At 34.8% G+C, this 21239-nt stretch overlaps 1 protein-coding gene across 3 annotated transcripts in view; it reads right to left on the bottom strand.

Moving 5' to 3' along the window:
* PIK3C2G (phosphatidylinositol-4-phosphate 3-kinase catalytic subunit type 2 gamma) overlaps positions 1 to 20053 on the bottom strand; it is a 342287-nt gene extending 322234 nt beyond the window's left edge. For 2 of the 3 annotated variants that reach the window (XM_059082718.1, XM_059082719.1), the window contains exons 1-4: positions 19388 to 20053; positions 12479 to 12561; positions 8717 to 8874; positions 3073 to 3187 (exon numbers count right to left, since the gene is read on the bottom strand). In XM_059082718.1, coding sequence (XP_058938701.1) covers positions 3073 to 3187; positions 8717 to 8874; positions 12479 to 12561; positions 19388 to 20053 — 1022 coding nt within the window. The remainder of the gene's footprint in view (positions 1 to 3072; positions 3188 to 8716; positions 8875 to 12478; positions 12562 to 19387) is intronic. The other variant, XM_059082720.2, reaches the window with a different exon arrangement.
* Between the last annotated feature and the right edge of the window lie 1186 nt (positions 20054 to 21239).

Here is a 21239-nt window from a genome sequence, read left to right as displayed (position 1 = left end):
ATTGTAGTTCTTTTTCAAGGAGTGGCTACTCCAACATTTTAGTGTATAGGATTTCATTTAGTGTATAGGATTACATTTTCATGTATAGTATTTCTATTCCTTTTCCAAATAGTAATATACTTATTTTAACAAATATTAATATATTAAAATGTGGTTTGAAAATATATCGTCACCCTTAAAAACTATAAGTGTTTTCATATCAAGATATATGATATTGTATTTTTATTAATTTATAAATTCTAATTTATAATTCTAAAAATTATAAATTTTATTAATTTATAAATTTATAAATGGCATATTATAATGAAATTATGTTCACAATTTTACCACTAGTTTTGAGTACTATTGGAGAGTTAGTTTTTTTCTTAGTATTAGAAATTATGCTATGGTGAATGTAGAATTTTGTATTTAAGTCTTTTTGTATAATTATGATTGTTTCTTAGAAATATTTGTAGAAGCAGAATTGCTGAAACACATATATGTTTACGACACATTTCTATAGACTTCTGACACATTTTTGACAAAATTCCCTTTAGAGAATGCTATATCAGTTTAAATTCCTAGCAGCTGTTTGGATTTTGTCCATTTTCCCACTGAATTTCATCATAATAAATATTTTAACAATTTGATAGGCAAAGATGGCATCTCATTGTTTTAACTGCATGTTTGTCGTTAAACTCTAAGTAATTTCTTGTCCACTGAATTGCTATTCACGTTCTTAGCCTGTTTTTTTATCTTGATAATTATTATTTTTTTAACTTATGCACATTTGATATGTTCTAAAGCTATTAACATTAACATTTAAGCTATTAAGTACTTATTTCTTTCCTCAGTATTTACAGTTTAAATACATATTGGTCATTGATTTTCCTTTGCACCATTTCCTTATTCTTGCTGTTAATCCATCTCTCTTTGATCTACAGGTAGTTGGTGTATAATAAAACTAATACTGCACTCACAATAGGGCATTGTAATAACTGATGACATGGCTTTATGAATTCCTTAGCCAAGGAAAAAGGCAAGGACTATATCTAAATCGTCTTTGTATTCTCAGTGATAAGCCAAATCCCTTGCACACGTGTGCACTTAGTAGGTGTTGAATTGGACTGTTATAATCCCTGCACAACTGTGTATAATTTCCACCCCATGCTCCAGCATGAAGAACCATTTGCTATTTTCTGAATCCTGCTCACGGGATTTTTAGTATTGTTTTACAGTTAAGAGCCAAGGTTACGCAGGCAGCCAAACCTGGGTTTGAGTTCAGGCTTGACCCTACCAGCTTCCTAGTTGTGTCACCTTGAACAAAGCCTCAGATTGCCCATCTGTAAAATGGGTTATTATAGTATCTATATCATTGATATATTGTAAGACTTAGATGTTTACCCAATTTGAGACTAGGAAATAATTAGCACTTAATAAGTGACACCTATTATTATTATCATTGCAATCAAAGTTAGTTGGGTACTTCAGATGAAGTGTAGTACTGTAACTGTTAGAGTTTAAATTATTACTTGTTGCATTATTAACTTATTACATGTTACCCGTGTTACCTCTACAGAACAATATGAGCAGATTATCCAAGTCTTTAAGGACATATTTTTAAGACAAATTACATAGAAATAAATGAAAAAAATCTGAATGAAATATATATTCCTTTAGATATTAGAAAGAATAGTAATGAATATTCTGCTTATTAATATATATCAATACTGTTAAACTATTACTCTTAAAAAGTAAGCAAATTCCGGATATGTACATATTCTTCAATTTCCATTAGATAATAACTGACTGTAATTAATTTACACTATTACTTGGCAACTTTCCTAACTTAATAAACCCACGTAAATGAATTTTAAAAAAATAAATGAGTATAAAACATTTCAGAGATCAATTATGTTCATACTAACAAGAAAAGAAAGTGAAATGATTTTGTTGTAACGGGGAACAAACACAAAAAGGAGAAAATCAGTCTTAAAAGTCACTCATAGTTAACATTACACGATAAAAGAAAATTACCAACAAGATATTTTCAGGCACAATCATAGTGGAATAACAATGACAGTAACAATGGATGTCTCAAAAGAAATACATTTTTACTTTCATAAGACTGGTGTCAATCTTTAGGTACTTGTAGAAACACAAAGAGGAAATGTAAATACCAGGAGAGAAATATTTCCTTTCTTAAAGTTGTATTATATTTTCAAAGTTGGTCTTTAACGAATTTTGGGACAAGAGTTATTGTGGTACACTAAGTAAGTTTTCTATCAAATAAATATTTGCAGTTGACATATATGAGAACAAACTTTTCTAATTGTTTTAATGAGCTGCCTGAATAAAGAATTGAAGACGGTGTTTTAAAACTTAGATTTTTATGAAAATGTTGTGAATATAATACTCAAACCCTCTGTGATTTTGAAAAATCAGTGTTTTTGTTGTTGTTGTTGCCGTACGCGATCCTCTCACTGTCGTGGCCTCTCCCGTTGTGGAACACAGGCTCCGGACGCCCAGGCTCAGCGGCCATGGCCCACGGGCCCAGCCGCTCCGCGGCATGTGGGATCTTCCCGGACCGGGGCACGAACCCGTGTCCGCTGCCTCGGCAGGCGGACTCTCAACCACTGAGCCACCAGGGAAGCCCCCAAATCAGTGTTTAATCAACATGCTAATATTATTCCAAGTCAAAAAAACTACTTATTACAAAAGAATTTATTTTTAAAATTGTGATCAATCCTACTAAGCTTTGTTACAAGTAAGGTAACTGGGTTGCCCAGGATTTTCTTGATTTCAAAACTGAAAGTCCCACGTCCTGGGAGCTGCTTCAGTCCTGGGCAAACTTAGATGGTTGGTCACCCTAGTTATGGGTTACTTAAATACGTGTTGCCATAAATACACAAAATACAAAAGAAAACCAAGAATAAGACTGTCAATATGACATGACATTTAAAATTCACCTTAAAGGGAGGAAAATTGATTATAAGAGTATAGTGTTTGTACAAAGTCTGTATAAAAGAAAAGAAAGTGCTGCTCAATATAGATTATAACAATGATCCAAATTTACCTTAATAAGATACTTACTTTTGTAAAAATTCTTCATAGCCACATATACTTAGAAGATAATTTTGGGGTGATAACTGGTCATTTGTACAAAAATGTAGAATTTCTGCTATTAGGTCTTTGACAAGATAATTAGCTAAAAACAAAGGTGAATAATGAAATGTTAGTAAGAGCATATTATATATTGGCTGGGAGAAAGATTTTGAGCACAAAAAGTGATACATGCTTTATGAACTATTATAACTTTCTAGCTCCATCAAGAGGAGTTAAAATGAGATGCATCTCATTTATTAGTCTGTAAGTTAGATTTGGAGATTTTAAAAAAAATATTCTTTGCATTTTTCTTTGATCAATCTGTCTTCAAATAACCTAACAGAGCTAGGTATTTCATTCCTTATTCTAAAATCTTTGGTAATTGTAGCTCTGCATAAAAAATATTCTACTGTGATTACCCTTAGGGATTTGGGAAATGCCAAAGAGATTACACAGTGAGTTCGAAGTGGCAAGCCAGGAATCTAAATGTGTCATCTTCCAAAGCCTGTGCTCTTAATAATTCCACGTTTTCACAACTCATCACTCTTCCTTTCCTGTGTAGGAATCACCCTAGGTTCTGTCTTAGACAACGTTATAATAACCTCGAAGAACATGTACTCTCTTTCTCCACCTTCTCTGGGACTCAAAGTGTCAGCATATTATAGGGTAAAAGTTCTTTGCCTTCTTATATTCACATTCCATAATATCCCCCTACCAAACTCTTACATGCATATGCCGTTTAATAGTGGCCAGAACCATGCTGACTTGTTACGATTATATTTGTCTGTAAAATATTTTTCTAATTGTAAATGATAAATAGTATGGGATTCATTTATTATCATATGTGATAATGGAAATTATCTGTTATATATTATTATTATCTATTTATCTATCTATCTATCTATATCTCCATGCTTTCAATGTGATCTTGAATGAAAGTGCAACAGATTGTACTGATGATCCTTAATGAGGATTTGAACAGCATACTGCAAACACTCATTTGCATTTATTTGAGTTGCGTTTTGTTGGCAATTATGTGTTGAATTTGTTGTGACTTCTTTTACTGCCACACCTTTTTGTTTGGCAAAGGTTTTTGACACAGACTGGCTCATAAAAAGTAGTGCAAGTGATATTGTTGGACTTGCCATGAAGAAAAAAACGGAAGAGTATTATAATGTCCGATTTAAAAGTGTAGGTTTTATGGTAGGTCAAGTTGTTATCAATAAAACGGTTGGAGGAACAAATGGTAAAGATCATCATGGGAATTAGAGATTGTGGAGATGCCCTAACACAGAAGAGAGTATATTAGACATGCTACTGCTTGGGAATATTAACTGAAGTAGTATGAATTGAAGCTAGAAGACGACATGGCCACAGGCAAAATCATGACTATAAAGGCTTTGACAAGAAGGGGAGAGCATTGCCAATATAAGATGGCAGGAAAATAATCTCTGAAGACACCAGTTTGTTTTAATTCATTTGACTTTTCTGTTTCCAGGACTGTCCCCTGTGCTGTTTGGGGCATGCATGCATTCACTATTTCACTACAGTCGTCTTTGCGGTTTACATGAAAGACTCCATAATCCAGTTTCTAGCTATTACTCCTCTCCTGTGCTTTGGTGTGATATATCTCCTATTATTTGCTTCATGTTACTTTTTGGTTGTCTCATTATTGCTTCAAATTCAGCATGTCTAAATCTGAAATTATCATTTTTCTCCTTGAACCCAAACAGTAAGTGTCTGTAAGTTAAACTTCTCATCCATAGTTCATATTGTAAGCCAACAAGAACTATGGCTTCTTTTAAGTAGACTTTATACCTGTATCTTCAATTTGACAGCTAATATAACCCTTTTTCCAGTTTCTCCTAGTCTCCAACTTCATACAGTCCTTCTCAATCTGTTGACCATATTGCCTACCATACTGAAAAGATTAAGGCCCATTTGAGATTATTTAATTATGCTACTCTACACCTTAAATCTAGTTTTTTTATGCATCCTTCTCTATCCCTTTACACCTCTTGATACATAAGCATCACTGCTTTTTACTGCATCTTACTTCTTCACATGTGATCCTTCCCTCACTGGTTTCCAGTTCCAGCAATTTAAAGCCCCTCTCTTTTATATATTTAATATCCTCCACTCTAAAGATGCTTTTGTCTTTTCTTTAGGATGTTTTGTTTCTATTTAATATTCCAGTAAAATCTCCTCTTCCATTCTGTTCCCTTAAGATAGTATCTTATTTATTTTATTTATTTTTACCTCCTCATTACTGCCAAATTTCTTTAAAGTGTAGATAACTTCTGCAAATAATTCTCAGTTACTCTTTAATCTTGCAAACTGACTTCTACTTCCACCACTTTGCAGGTCACACCTTCCTAATACTGTTCCAACTATGTGTCATCTAAATCTAGAAGGTAGTTGAAAGTAAAGACACTGGCTCTAGAGTAACTTTGGAATTGGAAAAAAGGAGAGGGCAATCATCTTCACTGAAGTGATAGCTGAAGACTGTAGAACAGAGAAGTCCTTGTTCAAAACACCTGCTCTTCCAGAAGGATACTATTTTCTCACTCTGGGAGAAACAGAATTCTCTTTGGATGAAAACCTCTCACTATCTCCTCCTCTTTGCTTATCTAGATTTTATTATTCCTTAAGTTTCTAGCAACTTATTGGTCATTCTTGAAATGCTTTTCAGACTTTTGTTCTCTAGAGCACATCTATATTATTAGTAAAACACTCATATAAAGTGGTGAAGGGATCACAGTTTTGGCATAAAGATTATCTTAAAGTGAAAACATTTGAAAACTTATCTTCACTTTTCTTATCTGACTATAAATAAGACTCCCTAATACAGGTGCTATCAACTTTCTTCTGAGAGAGTTTCCTGCAACTTCTGGGAAGGAGACAAACTGCCCATCCATTAGCATAAAAAGATATATATGTATTTCCTTACTGAAGCTCTAAACACCCCCCTCCTCACACTTTTACATTAACTTTTTATGTAAACCTTTACCTCTGGGTTTCAGCAGCTTACTCATTACTGAGTAACCCCTGCATTCATCTATAAGGAAACCTTGTCTTTTGTCCTGTTAATTTCTCTATTGTCAGTTGTGTCACAGCCTAACCCCTCTTCAAATTTAAATGGGCAGAAGACAAGCTTTCCTCCTAATAGCAGCCTATGCTACTCTGTATATTTTCATAAATGTGTCCTCTCCCCTCCTCTGCTTTTTCCTCCTTCCCATCTAATCATCCCTTCCTCCCCCTCTTCTTTTTTTTTTAAATTAATTAATTAATTTATTTATTTTTGGCTGTGTTGGGTCTTCTTTTCTATGCAAGGGCTTTCTCTAGTTGTGGCAAGCAGGGGCCACTTCGTCGCGGTGCAAGGGCCTCTCACTATCGCGGCCTCTCTTGTTGCGGAGCACAGGCTCCAGACGCGCAGGCTCAGTAGTTGTGGCTCACGGGCCTAGTTGCTCTGGGGCATGTGGGATCTTCCCAGACCAGGGCTTGAACCCGTGTCCCCTGCATTAGCAGGCAGATTCTCAACCACTGCGCCACCGGGGAAGCCCCCCCCCTTCTTCTTATAGACCCTTTTACTATCATTGAGGCCACAGACATTCTCTTTACCACTGTACATCTCTAACACTAAACACAATGACCTAATCACTTTACTGAAACTTCTTATAAAACTCAAAAATGGCCTCTGTTTTGCCAAATCTAATATTGGAAATTAAATATTATAAATTGGAAGAATAGGAGTGGTCTCCCTAGTTCATAATTATTTCCTCTTCTCCAGCAGCTGAAGTCAACATAACCCAGATGCCATTCTGATTGGATCAAGGTACAGCACTATTGATCTTGGCTGTGCAATCAGAACTCTGGTTTTAGAAATTTGAAAGTGGATTTGAAAGCAGCTCTTCTGCCCCTTTCCTGTTTGCCCATTTCTATTCCCCTCTAACCTTGAAAGAACCTAATTAACCTGTTGATTCTTTTCCTAGATAAAAAGAAGTAAGATAAAGAATTAAGTAGTTAAAGAATGACTAGTTCTTTACCCACAATGGCCTCCTTAGCAATCCTGCAGGCATATCACACAGGCAAGATAACATCTGAAGAGAGAGTCAGCCTGCCTTTGCAGAATGGAGAACAATGCATAACCCAATCTCCTGCCTCTACGGTTCACTTGAGATTCTTCCTCCCCTTTTTTTCCCTTTGAGAACTGTCATGGCTGAGCAGAATCTTTGGAGTTGGTCTTGGGACATGAGTCTACCTTCTCCCCAGATTGCTGGCTTTTCTGATTAAAACACCTTTCCTTTCTATTGACGTTTGCCTCTTGAGTATTGGTTTTTGAGCAGCAAGCAGCCAAACCTGAGTTTGGTAACAGATCCAATAGGGAGGTTGAACTTTCTTTAGATCTCTGTCCAAATAGCATTTAAGCTTGAGAGCTTTGCTTTCCATGTGTTGCAGAAAAGTAAGGGAAATGAGTCAGCAGAAAGCAAGAGAAACATAAGAAGCAATTATACAGAGGAGATGAGGTGAGAGACATACAAGAATTTTGAACTGCCTGTACATCAGTGTTTTATTCCCAAATCTTTGCTGAATTCCTACTCTTAAATTCTATAAGAAATCCCTGGGCTTCCCTAGTGGCGCAGTGGTTGAGAATCCGCCTGCCGATGCAGGGGACACGGGTTCGTGCCCCGGTCCGGGAGGATCCCACATGCCGCAGAGTGGCTGGGCCCGTGAGCCATGGCCGCTGAGCCTGTGCGTCCGGAGCCTGCGCTCCGCAACGGGAGAGGCCACAACAGTGAGAGGCCTGCATACCACAAAAAAAAAAAAGAAATCCCTGTTACCTTTAAATTTTTTTTCTGCTTACATCAGCAGGAGTTGGTTTCTGTTAGTTTCAAACCAGGCGGTCCTAACTAATATTCCTACATAACATTGTTATGTTTGCAGTCATCTGTACTAAGTCAGAGCCTTGGGTAGAGTAAGAAAGAAAATAAGCAAAATACAGTGATAATAATAATAATGAAAAAAATTATTGGACCATTATTTGTCAAGAAACAACAGTTGATACGCAGAAACTTGGTAGCAACTAATGTGTGAAGAACTAATATTGTTTTGCAAAATGGTTGATGGTAACAGTGAAATAAATATTAAACAACTTTAAAGAGATTCTAAAACTTCAGAGAAATGAGAATCATCTGGTGAATTTGATAAACTACAGATACCTGGGATCCATGCAGAGACTCCAATTCAGTAGAGCTGTTAACTATGCTGGGCTGTACAGGGCTCTTATAGTTCTCACTGTGGCGACAGAGGCTGTGTAACAGCCATTGTCACTTACACATAGTCTTTATCTAGAATCTTTTTGAAATTTAGCTTTTATTTTTAATATGCTAAAAACTTGCTATATTTGCTATTTCATAGCTGGAAAATAAGGTGTCCTGGGGTGAGCTATGAAGAGAGTTCTAAAAAACAATAGCCAAACAAATGTTAAAAGATTTCCAGCTGTTTTCCTCTTACTTCACTTCAGGGCAAAATTCTAGCTAATACTGCTTCTTTTAATGACTTCAGCCTGTGGACTCAAGGCAGCTATACCAGCTTTATGTAGATTTTTATACTTATTTGCGAGATTGCTTACCATATGGCATAAAATGAAGTTGTTGTGTTGAGTCATCAGTAAAAATATTTATATTAACCTTAGTATTAGAAAAGAACTTGTATGGAAATGCTGTAGTCATGCTCCAGATCTTCCCCGAATTGGAATTAATGTCAGCTGCATGGTACGTTTCTCTTATTCTGAAAAATACATGTGAAAAAATACTTAGGACAAGATTTTAAGAAACTTCATGCAGGGTTTGCTATAGAAGATTTGAAATATGAAAATAACCAGCAGCTGATTTGTGGTATAGTGCTATTAGCTAGGCTAGATTGGTAAAGATTACAATTAAACCAAAAGCAACTGTAAAGCTCTGGTCTTTACATTTTCCCTGGGGCACCTCATTTGAAGCAATTAAGAATACATTGTCACTTATAAAACATGAAAATTCACTCTTAACAGTGATTGCTTGCTTCACTGACATTGCCTTTTGAAGCATGAACTCCTCCCCTTGGTTTTGGCTCATGCCTTTGTCAAGCCAGAAGTCACTCATTTATTATTTATTCATTTATTGATGAATAAATTCTCTTGTTTGTGTCAAATTGGTAAATACCATTCTTGGCAGCCCAGTTTCTTTAAATTTGGGGTTTTACACAAATCTTTGGCTTTTACATAAATAATTGAGCCTAGAAGTCATTGGTACATTCTGAACAATTACTTACTGTGTCAGAAAGTCAGAGAATTGGAAAATAGTTTATCCTTGGAGTCAGAAGCCTTGGGTATGAATACTGACTCTTTTTTAATTTTTTAAAATGTTTTTAACATCTTTATTGGCATATAATTACTTTACAATGGTGTGTTAGTTTCTGCTTTATAACAAAGTCAATCAGCTATACATATACATATATCCCCATATCTCCTCCTTTTATTCAGTAGTTTTATGGTCAGAGGCAAATTATATGACCAGTTTCTTTGTTTGCACAAATGAGGATATTTATATCTACTTTAAAGGTTTATGAGAGAAAAGGCATATAAAAGACTTTTGTAGAATGTAAAGCAATATATCCATGTAAAGTATCATAATTATCATTATATTATTACAGCTGAATCCCTGTAGAGCCATATTTTATGCCCACATGTAGAATTTAGCATAAAATTATTTGTAACTAGATATTTAAAATGCTTTTGATGATGAATATGAAGTCCTAGGTTTTTTTCTTTTTTTGTTAATTTTGCAGACCTCTAAGCTTTGTAGTGCTCTTCCTGAATGAAAAATTATGCATTCTGTGTATACATCTATGTAATGTATCATATATATTACATCCTTGGCATTTATTCTAACTGTTTTTGCAGCATTAAAGTAGTATAGGCCCATTGAAGTAGCTGTATCTCTATGCCCTTAAACTCTACCAAAACATCCCTTCCTTGAGGGACCTCACAAATGGAAGAGTGTGTATGCACCCAATGGGTCTGGCATGTATCAAAATCACCTTTTTTTCTGGGTTCCATCCCCGAAGTTTTTGATTCAGTTGATATGTGGAGGATCCCCCCCCACCACCACCCAATTTTTAGCAGTTTTCCAGGTAAGCCAATACTACTGCTGCTCCAGAACTGCAGTTCAAGAACCACTGCTTAGGATAAAGGTATGGGGCCACTCTTCCTTGTTATACCCTACAACAAAGGTTTGGACTCCAGTTCTGAATTGAGGAGCTTTATGATCTAGCATTCAACCATATGATAAGGTACTACTCAATGTATACATACATGATTTAACCTTCTACCATTTTGGAGAATTAAATTTAAAATGTAAATTCATGATCCATTCTTTCCCAAACCTTCGCTGAGCATCTACTCTGGGCCAAAAACTTTTTTCATGTGCTATGACATTTTATTGTATTTTTAATAAAAATATGACATATTTCTTGAGAGATGTTCCTTAAAAGTATATCACAACAAGAAACCAAATCCCACAAGTTAGAGAGCCTCTTTAAGGGTGTATGGTGGGAATTAGGTAAGGTTATTTAAATGTTAGAAAAAAAAACACTGATGAAATTGGACATATAAATCCATTCTATATGGCTTTCTAGAAATTTTGGAGACCCTCTTAAGAAACTTGGTTTTCAAATTCAGTTCTGTCTTCTTTTAAATTAAGAGCTTTGGATAGCACCTAGCACATATTAGGTCCTCAAAAATATTTGCTATTGAGTGAATAGTGTGTTTGTGTACAAAATAATTATGCATATATAAATTTAATTGTCTTTATATGAGTATTTGTCAACAAAAATTATAGAAAACCAAAAAATTGTGTAAATATAACCCTTATCTTCTTTTTACTACTTTAAAGTTTATTATTGTTTGGTTGTCTTTTTTAGTACTCATGGTTACTTTGAAAGAAACCACTGGAAAAAAATTCCATTTAAGAATTTAAAAATGTACCATGAACGACTGACAAACCATCACATAAAATATTTTCATGTCACTATTGCATTCACAAGAAGATTTCATCAAAGAATATTACATTCTCTTGAAAAAAAAAAGTGATGGGAGAGACTAATAATAAGTGTTTTTTGATGGAGCTATACCAGGTATTACCTTGTGATATTGACAGAGCTATTTTTTATGCTTAGAGGGTAGAAATGATCACATCTTAGATTTAAAGTGTCAAGTTCCTGGCAATGCTTGTCATGTTGTTACAGTGGGTAGCCCATTCCTGACAGAATCAATATTGATATCTGTAAAGATCCTAATTAGGAATCCAAAGTGCCATTTAAAATATTCTTCTGTGAACTGGAGCAAGAAATTAATTAAAGATTGAATATAGGTTCACAGATTTGAACTGCTTTGTTTTGTATTTTGTACGTGTGCCTTTCGGTTCTTCCAATATGGTGATAAGTTTTTTTAACTTGACTTTGCTTTTTTGTTTCTTGCTTGTTCTTCATTTGAATATCTGTGATGCACTGACTAGTTATTAGGCATTCAGATAGCCTTTTAAGGTAGTGATTAAATAAATTATTCAAATCTTTAATCCCAAATGATTCTTTAGCAGGCCGATGCTATAGCTGATAAATAAGCTAATGTTTATTTATATGTATATTTATTATATTTAAAACAGCCAAAAAAGGATAAAAATCAAGATAACTAAAATGTAAGTGCAATAATTTTTCAAAATTTTCAGGTATCTTAGCAATAGAAGAGATGGTATTATATAAATTTTAATTGATAATGAGATATTGGTCTTTAAAGAGGCATGTACCTTTATAAGTTCTTTTTTTAGATTAGCAAAAAGGGGATTTGGGATCTGGAATCCCCTTGTGATCAAATTTGTTTTTCAGTGGACAAACACCCATGCATTTGTTCAACATTCTGGCAACCCATTCAGGGTAAGATTGAGTTATTGAGCAGAAGGTACTCTTATCATTCTAAATAGTATAGCCCAGGTAAAAAGGATAAATCTATGCTAATTTGGGACAGAGCCAAATAAGTCAGTCACTTATGTGCCATTAAATGAGAAATTAATTCACTGCAAACTAAGCGATCAACAAACAGCAAGGGCAAGACTGAAATTATAAAACATTCGTCTGTAGTCAAATTTTCAGGGGAAAAATTTATTTGACTATAAACAACCAAAGCAATACCAGAAGTTGATTAATGAACTAATTTGTCATAAATTTATACTTTTAACTATGTTAAAAAATTATAGAGCTTTAACATTTTATATGCAAGATTAATCAGTTCATTATGTCAAAATAGACAAATTTATGCAGGTACAGAAATTTCTAAGTTTAATAGAATAGCAACACTTACTTTTTTACTTTGTTGCAAAAGGAGGCCAGACTTCTATTACTGCCCTGAGGTACTTCAACCAGCTGAATGGAACAACCTGTCAGCTTAAAATAAAAACTGTTAAATTAAAATAGTGGTGTGGAGAAAAGATTAATACAATTCTAAAATTTTTATTTTGTTTTAAAAGGCCATTATGTTTTTAATTTTATTTTTAAAAAATTTACTGAAGCAATACATATGGAAAAATACATAAATTTTAAATATATAATTTGAGTTTTGAGGAATGTATGCAACTGTGAATATTAATATCCAATCAAAAATTATAGAACATTTCTATCACTTTAGAAAGTTCCCCCATATCTCCTTCTGTCAATCTGAATATCTATTTGGTAACTGTTAATTCAGATTTCTATCACCATATAGATTAATGAATGTGCTCTTTTGTTTCTGGCTTCTTTCCTTTAAATGATATATGTTTTAAAATTTATGTTGTCATATGTATCAATAGTTCATCTTTTTTAGTTGCCTATTAGTAGTATTCTGTTGCATGAATATTCCATAGTTTGTTTATCCATCTTCCTGTTGATAAACAGTTGTGTTGTTTGTAGTTTTGGGGTAGTGTAAAGAAAACTATTAATTTTCATATACAAGTGTGTTTTGGACATGTGCTTCACTTCTTGTGAATAAATCCATAAACGGCTCAGTTAAAGAAATAATTTTGCTTTATGTATTTTGGAGCCATTATTAGGTACATCTACATTTAAATTTATTATGTCTTCCTGATTGACTGTTTTATTATTATGAAATGACACTTTTCTTTCTCTAATAATACCCTGCCTTAAGCTTCATTTTCTGATATTAATAAACACACACAGCTTTGTTTTGTTGGTTGAATGTTAAATATTTTTATTTTTTTTAAACTTTCAACCTATCTGTGCCTTTGTTTTTCAAACTTGACTCTTGTAAAAAATAAAGTCTTTCTTTTTTATCTAGTTTGTCAATTTCTCTCTTTTATTTGGAATATATTTAGTATATTTATGGATATTGTTAGATTTAAGACTGCCATGTTCATATGTGCTTCTAGTTGTTTCTTCTGTTTTATTTTGTTCTTCTATTTCTCCTTCCCTGATTTTTGCAGTTTGATTTTTTATCCCATTTCATTTAATTTCTCTGTTGGATTTTTAGTTTTTCTTCTTTGTACTATATTTTTAGTGATTATACTAGCTTAGAACTTACAATATGCATCGTAAATATTTCACAGTTTACTTAATATTGTGCCACTGCATTTAAAATGTAAGAATTTCCAATAGCAGATAACATTTACCCTCCCTTCATCTTTTATTCTCTTGTTGTCTTTTATCTTTTGTTTACATATACAACAACTCTGACAATGAAATGCTGTTTTTTTTGCTTTAAACAGTCAGCTGTCTTTCAAAAAATTAAGATAAAAGTAGTTTTTCATATTTACTAACATATTTACCATTTTTGCTGCTCTTTTTTCCTTTCTATATTCCATCTGGTATCATTTTCTTTGCATCCAAGGACTGACTTCAGTATTTTTTGTGTGCATGTGAGCTGACTGATTTCTCTCAACATTTGTTTATATGATAATATATTTATTTTAAATATTCAAGCATGTACTCAATGAGTTATAGAAGTATGGATTCTTTTCTTTTTTATAGAGCTTTAAAAATGCTATTCCACTGTCATCTGGCTTCCATCGTTTCTGATGAGATAATGCTTTAATTCAGATTGTTGTTCCACTGCCTGAAATTTTTTTCCCCCCATCTCTGCCTTTTATGATGTTCTTTTCACCGTTGGTCTTCATATGTTTGAGTATAACATGTCTACATGTGGTTGTCTTTGCATTTATTCTGTTTGGGATTTATTGAGTTTCTTAAATCTGTAATTCGATATTTTATACCACAGTTGGAGAACATTTCAGAGCATTATTTCTTCAAATGAATTTTTCTCCCTTTCCTTTCCTCTCCTGCTAGCATTCCAAAATTATCCATATATTAGGCTCCGTATCTCCTAAGTTTCTTAGTCCCTGCTCACTATATAATTCTTTTATTTTCTCTTCTTCAGTTTGGGTAATTTCTATTCTTTTTCTTTTTTTTCTCTCCTTTTTAAATAAATTTATTTATTTTATTTGTATTTATTTTTGGCTGTGTTGGGTCTTCGTTGCTGTGTGCGGGCTTTCTCTAGTTGTGGCGAGCAGGGGCTACTCTTCATTGCAGTGGCTTCTCATTGTGGAGCACGGGCTCTAGGTGCGCGGGCTTTGGTAGTTGTGGCTCATGGGCTCAGTAGTTGTGGCACACAGGTTTAGTTGTTCCGTGACATGTGGGATCTTCCCAGACCAGGGCTTGAACCCGTGTCCCCTTCATTGGCAGGTGGATTCTTAATCACTGCACCACCAGGGAAGCCCTATTCTTTTTCTTTCAAGTATTGTTTTCCCCTGTCATCTTTTTTTTTTTTTTTGGGGGGGGGGGATCAGAAGGGCACAAGCAACTGATGGTTGCAAGGCAAGTTTAATAACAAAGCGTAGCCGTATATATACCCCTAAATATACCCCTAAAGCAGGGAATTTGCTTAGTCACGCCTTATCGGCATCAGCTGGTTGATTGGCTTCTCGGCTTAGTCACGCCTTATCGGCATCAGCTGGTTGATTGGCTTCTCGGCTTCTCCCTCAAAGGCACCAATTTCCCCTCCAGGATTGCTTTTCCTAGCTTTAGGGAACAACCAGGGACTCCCAGTAACTGAGCAGGTTCCTGGAGCGATTTGGCCAAAGGCCATCTCCTTTTTTACGTTCATCCCATAAAGTCCAGGATGCATACCAAGGAGAGTACAATCAGGCCCTGAGGCTTATGAGGGTCTTAATGGCGCCTTCCTCAGAGGGCAATGCTCGCCACATTTCCCCCTCTTTTATTTTTTAAAGCTTGATAATGCAATTTCAACCCATACACCTCCTGATGAAGAGCAGCGAGACGGCCAACAATAAAGCGTAATAAACAAGGTAAGGCAATTAACATCAACAGTACACATGACACCACGGTAATCAATCCTGTGAGTCCATTTTGAAACCAAAAGCATTGGGTTTAACCACTGAAGCTGATCCAAGAGTCCTTGAATTAATTGTTGGGGCCCATCGTCTTGTAGATGAGCTTCTTGAATTGCTTGTATTTCCGCATTAAGTTTTTGTATGTTCAAACTAATGTGTCCATCAGTCCATACACTTAAAAAGTGCATTTTTACTTTGTTCCAATCCCAGTCAGTTTCATTTAAGCGTGTTGAGTCACACAAATCCAAGTATATTTAGCATGGCAAATCAAACGCATTTTCAATTTTAAAGCCATAATTTGGTCTCCTAAACCTATGAGAGCATTTTTTAACTCATCAACCCCAGTTTTTAGTTAAGTATCAATATGACTTTGTAATGCTAATGCAATACTGGTATTTTTAGACAATTGATTAACATAATGTGCTTGTTGTACAGTTTTACTTAATGCTAAACCGGCGGTAGCGGTTATGGCTGTTAAAGCGGCTAAGGCTAATATGCTACATATTAATATTCCAATGAATCGTTTAGGTCTTTTTAAAGCTTCAGATAATTCTAGCCAAGCTTGCATGCTAGTACTATGATACCATGGTTCAGAAATATTTACAGGCAGCATTACATAGGAAGGTTGTTTTAACATCATAACAGAAAATGTTCCTTTCATAGGCAGAATGCAAGTACTAAAAATACAATTCTGACAAGTTATATTATATCCTAAGGAACCAGAAGTAAACTCAATCTGTAAATCTCCTATTAGCAAGGCATATGAGGGTGTAACACAAGTAATAACCGGTTGATAAGAATAAGACAATGCAAACTTCCCAAAATCCCAATGCTTATAAAAAACCAAACTATTATTAGTAACAGAAACTGAAGAAATTAAAATGGTACCATTATTATAATTTAAGGTGCCCCAGATTTGAGAATTCAAAATCAGATTGGGGAAAATCAGAAGGAAAAAAGGAGGGAAACTTCAAACTTGTAACAGCTTTAACTACCTTTAAACTATGGCCGGCCAGTAAAGTCCCTTGTCCTCCTACATATACTTCAACACAAAAATAGTATCTTTGACTTTGCAGCTTCTATTAGAGCTCCACTTTCAGCTTTATGATTAGACCCACCTTTGTTGCTGTAATTACCAGTCTCATTCTTTCCATTTTTGTTATTGTTGCCCTGTGAAATCATTTTTTCTAGAACAGCAAGAAGATGTAAAGTTTTCTCAGCTTGGTAGGTTAATATATACAGTTCTACGAGCAAAAAACACTGCTTGGGCAAATTTTTCTTCAAAAGGTTCTATGAACTGATAAAGTTTTTCACCAATGGATATGGCTTCTGTATACTGTCAGACATGATACAGGATGACTGTTTGATTGTAATACAACATACTGTTTTCAAGATCATCTAGTCCATCCATTTCTTCAACAGCCGAGTGCACCTGATTCTTCAATTGGTTAAGTGTCTGTCTTAAACTATCTGTTGTTGTCTGGTTACTTTTGAGAAACTCAGCTACTGCCATATTCAAAATTATTTTATAATCGTCCTTGTTTATATCTTGTAGGCAGGCAAGATGTTGCAGATAGACATCATAATTTCCAGCTGTGAAAGCCTGGAAAGCACTGGTGGACAACTCCTTCTCTTGATCAGTGATCTCAGGTCGCTTCTTGGATACTTTTTGTCCTATATTTTTTTACTTCTGACTGTTGCCCCGAGTTACTATCAACTTTACTATGTGGCCACACTTTCACTCTTCACTCCGGGGATTCACCTACCGAGATTCAGATATCCCTCTTGTCAGGTCCCTGTTCAGGCGCCACTTGCCGCCGGTCGCGGCGGGTCCTCAAAGTGCAGCAACAATCGACGAGAGGGGGTAGGGAACTGAATGCACCAAGGTATGGGATCAGAAGGGCACAAGCAACTGATGGTTGCAAGGCCTCCCCTGTCATCTTATATCTGTTTTTAAGCACACCCAGTGACTTTTAAACTACAGATACTATATTTATATTACTAAATTTTCCATTAGTCTTTGTTTTTTCATAGTTTCTAATTTCCTTCTGAGATTCCTCATTTGTCTACTCATTATGTTCATCTTTACTTCATCTTCTTGAACATCCTTTTAATAATCTCCTTAAAGTCTCTATCTGTTAATTCCAACATCTGTTCAATCACAGAATCTCTATTCACTGGGTTATTTTCTTGATTATGGTTCAGAATTCCCTGTTCTTTACGCATCTGTGCATTTGTTATTAAATGTTGGATATTGTAGATGACACATTAGGAATTGTTTTTACAAAGTGTGCAATTTTTCTCTGGCAGGCAGGCAGTTAAGATCGTTTTGGTCTTGTCAGCCTCGATTTTATTTTTTGTGGGGCCACATGTAAGTTAATAGGTAGAGCATTTACTTTAGAGCACACTTTTTACTCTTAAGAGATAGCTTTGTGTGATCTCAAATGAATGCCTGAAGTTCTCAGCTCAGTGTCTTCCTTCGCTGGGTCAGAACTTTGGCACTGCGTAACTTCAACTTGTGTGTGGTGAACACAACCTCTTGGCCAACAATCTGCAGTAAATCTCACATAGACTCCTGACCCCCATGCATTGCATAGTTCCTTCTGTGGTCTGCCCTACAAATCACAGCTTCCTTTGCAGCCCGGAACTGCAGTCTCTGCCTCCTCAGTTTAGTGATACTTCTGCTCAAATTGGGCTCCACTAGTCTGCCTAGCAGCAGGAAAGAGCCCTGAAGACACCAGGATGATCATAACAACACTTCGCTGTTTCCCCTCTCTTAAGGATTGATGTCTATACTGGCTGTTGTTCAATCCTGAAATCAGTTGCTTCATATATTTTGTCTAATTTCATAGTTGTTTTCAGTGGTAAGGGAAAGTTTAGTACTTGTTACATTGTCATGATCAGAAATAAAGGTTCCTAAAATTCATGCACTTTTAATTCAGATAATTTGAGGTATTACCTCTTCTGCAAGTGCCTCTGACACAATTAGTTGTTTCTTCTCTTATGAACTCATTCTGTCTGTGATTTTACTGTGTTGCCATTATTGGTTTGCAGGTTAATTTCAGCAATATGCTTTTGCTGAAATCAGATATTATGCGTTTTCTTCTTTGCATTTGTTATGCCTAATCATATAAAGTTTAAGAATATGATAAATAGTTGTTGAATAAATGAAAAATCCTCTTGTCTAATCCTGTAAATTACAGCTGAAATAATGTTTCATCATTTTACTGTTTAATTCTGGTTTCACTTGTGTCTAGACTCTGTATAAGCAGAGAAATGTTCAAATATTATACAAGAACCTCTGTGGTTACTAAATGATTGGAAAACTACTAATAAAACCATCAGGATTAATTGCACAATGATTACTTAATTTCCTACTCTTGGAATGTTCCCAAAAGAAGTTGCCTGCCAACAGTATAGTTTAGTAGCCTCTGAGTAAAAGGACATTTTTCCTCCCAATAATGATATGAAGTTTTAATTCATGGTAATATAACTCAAAATATAAATGTAATGAAATGTATGTATGTTTCCATGTGTGCATAACGACACAATAAGTATAGAAAATACTATCATTTAAACCTCCAACTGTGATATTTTTATCTAATAAAATGTAAATACTATAACATTTTATTTAGTTTTGATGAAACTGGAACTTTAAAAATATTATAAAATTTTTCTCTTTCTTTAGAAAAAATCATTAATTCAGGAACACAGAATTTGTGAATAAGTTTTTTTTTCCTCAAAAGTATTGATAATATTAATACATTCCCCTAATTAAGATTAGTTACTCTCATTACCAAATTAACCCAGCACATTATTGAATGATTCTTTCAGATTCATATTTTTAGGTTGACATATATGACACATACCTCTTTGTTCTTTGGCCATGTACTTTCCCAGGTCCTGGGTAGAAAAGAACCTTTAAAGAGCATCAGAGATGGTTCCACAATGTTCATATTTCTACTGCTTTTATTTTCTTCTTTTGGCATCAAGTCAGTTGAGAAGGATGGATATATAGGAGGAATGCTACATTCAAATCCTATATGGTAGTTATCCAGTTCACTCCGTGAATTAATTTCATCCGCACTAGTGGATGATGGAGGTAAAATATTGAATCCATAATCATCAGCACCCTGGTATTTTCCTATGGGGTTTCCCCAAAAGCTTTCTATATTTATGTTTTGAGGATTTGGTAGCATGGAATGCCTAAAACCAATTACTCCTGTTTTATTAACTTGGTGACAGGAGAGTTCTGTGCTTTTAGAAGTGAATTCATTCAAGGATGTTTGTTGTGCTTCATCTAATGAATGCCTTTTTGAGTCCCAGTGTGGTGCACTGGGCACAGAAATGGTGTTTTCTTCAATTTCTCTCTGATAGAGTGGGATTTTATTACTGATCTCATCTACTACATGATCAAAACCCAGACCGGTGTGGCTAGGAAAAAGAGGTTGATTTACAGAGTGAAATTCTTGGTGCTTTTGCTGCTTTTCATGTGATTCACTGGGATTTAGATCTGTTTTCCAACAATATGCCATTCTTTGTTTTATGTAACTGAGAGGGTTGACTCTGCTCCAAATATCTCCTAGATGATATAATAAAAGGATAGGAATTTTCCTAGAAAAAGCATACAAGGAAACAAAAAAACTTTAATTAGAAATAAAAGAGCTTGCAAGAAAGAAATATGTTGAGTAAATACAAACAATTGTTTTGAAGTTTCTCCTTAGCAAATGAAATAATTCCATGAGTAATATAAAACTCCATCAGGGCTCACAATATTAAAGTCCAAGGGGGAGTATTGACTTCAGAGACATTCATGAAACTCCTGTGATAGAAAAATAAGTCCACTTCAATTATGACAGGAGTTTCATGAATCAATCCAAAGACAATATTCCCCTTTGGACTCCTTTTCCTACTGAAAATCCACTTGCCGACAGCAGCATTATCTCCCTCAGTATTCAGTCATCTATCAGCATGCTAGTATGCTAAAGTCTTTTTATTATCTTAAAAGTCTCTTCGTGATCAGCAGTTTTTCCATCCCTAGATACAGTCTTAACTTCTTTCTCCTCTCCATAACCAATCATCTTATAGGTTGGCTAGATCCGTTCGTCTCTTCCCCAAAAATTCTTTAAATAATTGCAAACTTCTTTCATCGTTTCTCCAGAACAACTTTCATTAAGTTTACTAATGAGTAAATTCAGCTGATGTTTATGAGTCTCTATTTTATCTCTCTGCAAAATTTGAGTCCGTTCATTCACTAACCTTCTTATTTTAAAATTTCTTGCTGTGTCCTACTTTGGCTCTCTGTGACACTGTACTCTCTGAGTTCTTTGTTAGCTCTTTCTCAAGACTCCTTTTTCTATTACTCATTTTCTACCTGACCCTTGTCAAAACTTCTTTTCTTCTCAATTATTCTCTTCTTGTAAGTTATTTCATACCTCCTGTGGTTTAAATTACCATCTATATGCCGATGACTCCAAACTGGACGATTCTTATTATTATCTGCTCAGTGTCTCCACTTTGAATTTTTTTTTTTTTAAATCTCTAAGAGAAAGTCCAAAACCTAAATCAAAATTCACCCAAGAACCCGCTCCTATCCTAGTGTCCTCTGTGACAGAAAATAACACAGCCATTCACTCAGTTGTTTAGCCCAGAAACCAGGGTTTTATCTTTGAATCTGCCCACACCTTTATTCTTCTACATCCAATAAACCACAAGTTCCTG

Source organism: Kogia breviceps, chromosome 12, assembly GCF_026419965.1.
Source record: "Kogia breviceps isolate mKogBre1 chromosome 12, mKogBre1 haplotype 1, whole genome shotgun sequence".
NCBI lineage: Eukaryota > Metazoa > Chordata > Mammalia > Artiodactyla > Physeteridae > Kogia > Kogia breviceps.
The sequence above is the reverse complement of the archived record's forward strand: the minus strand, read 5'-3'. Positions and strand labels throughout refer to the sequence as shown.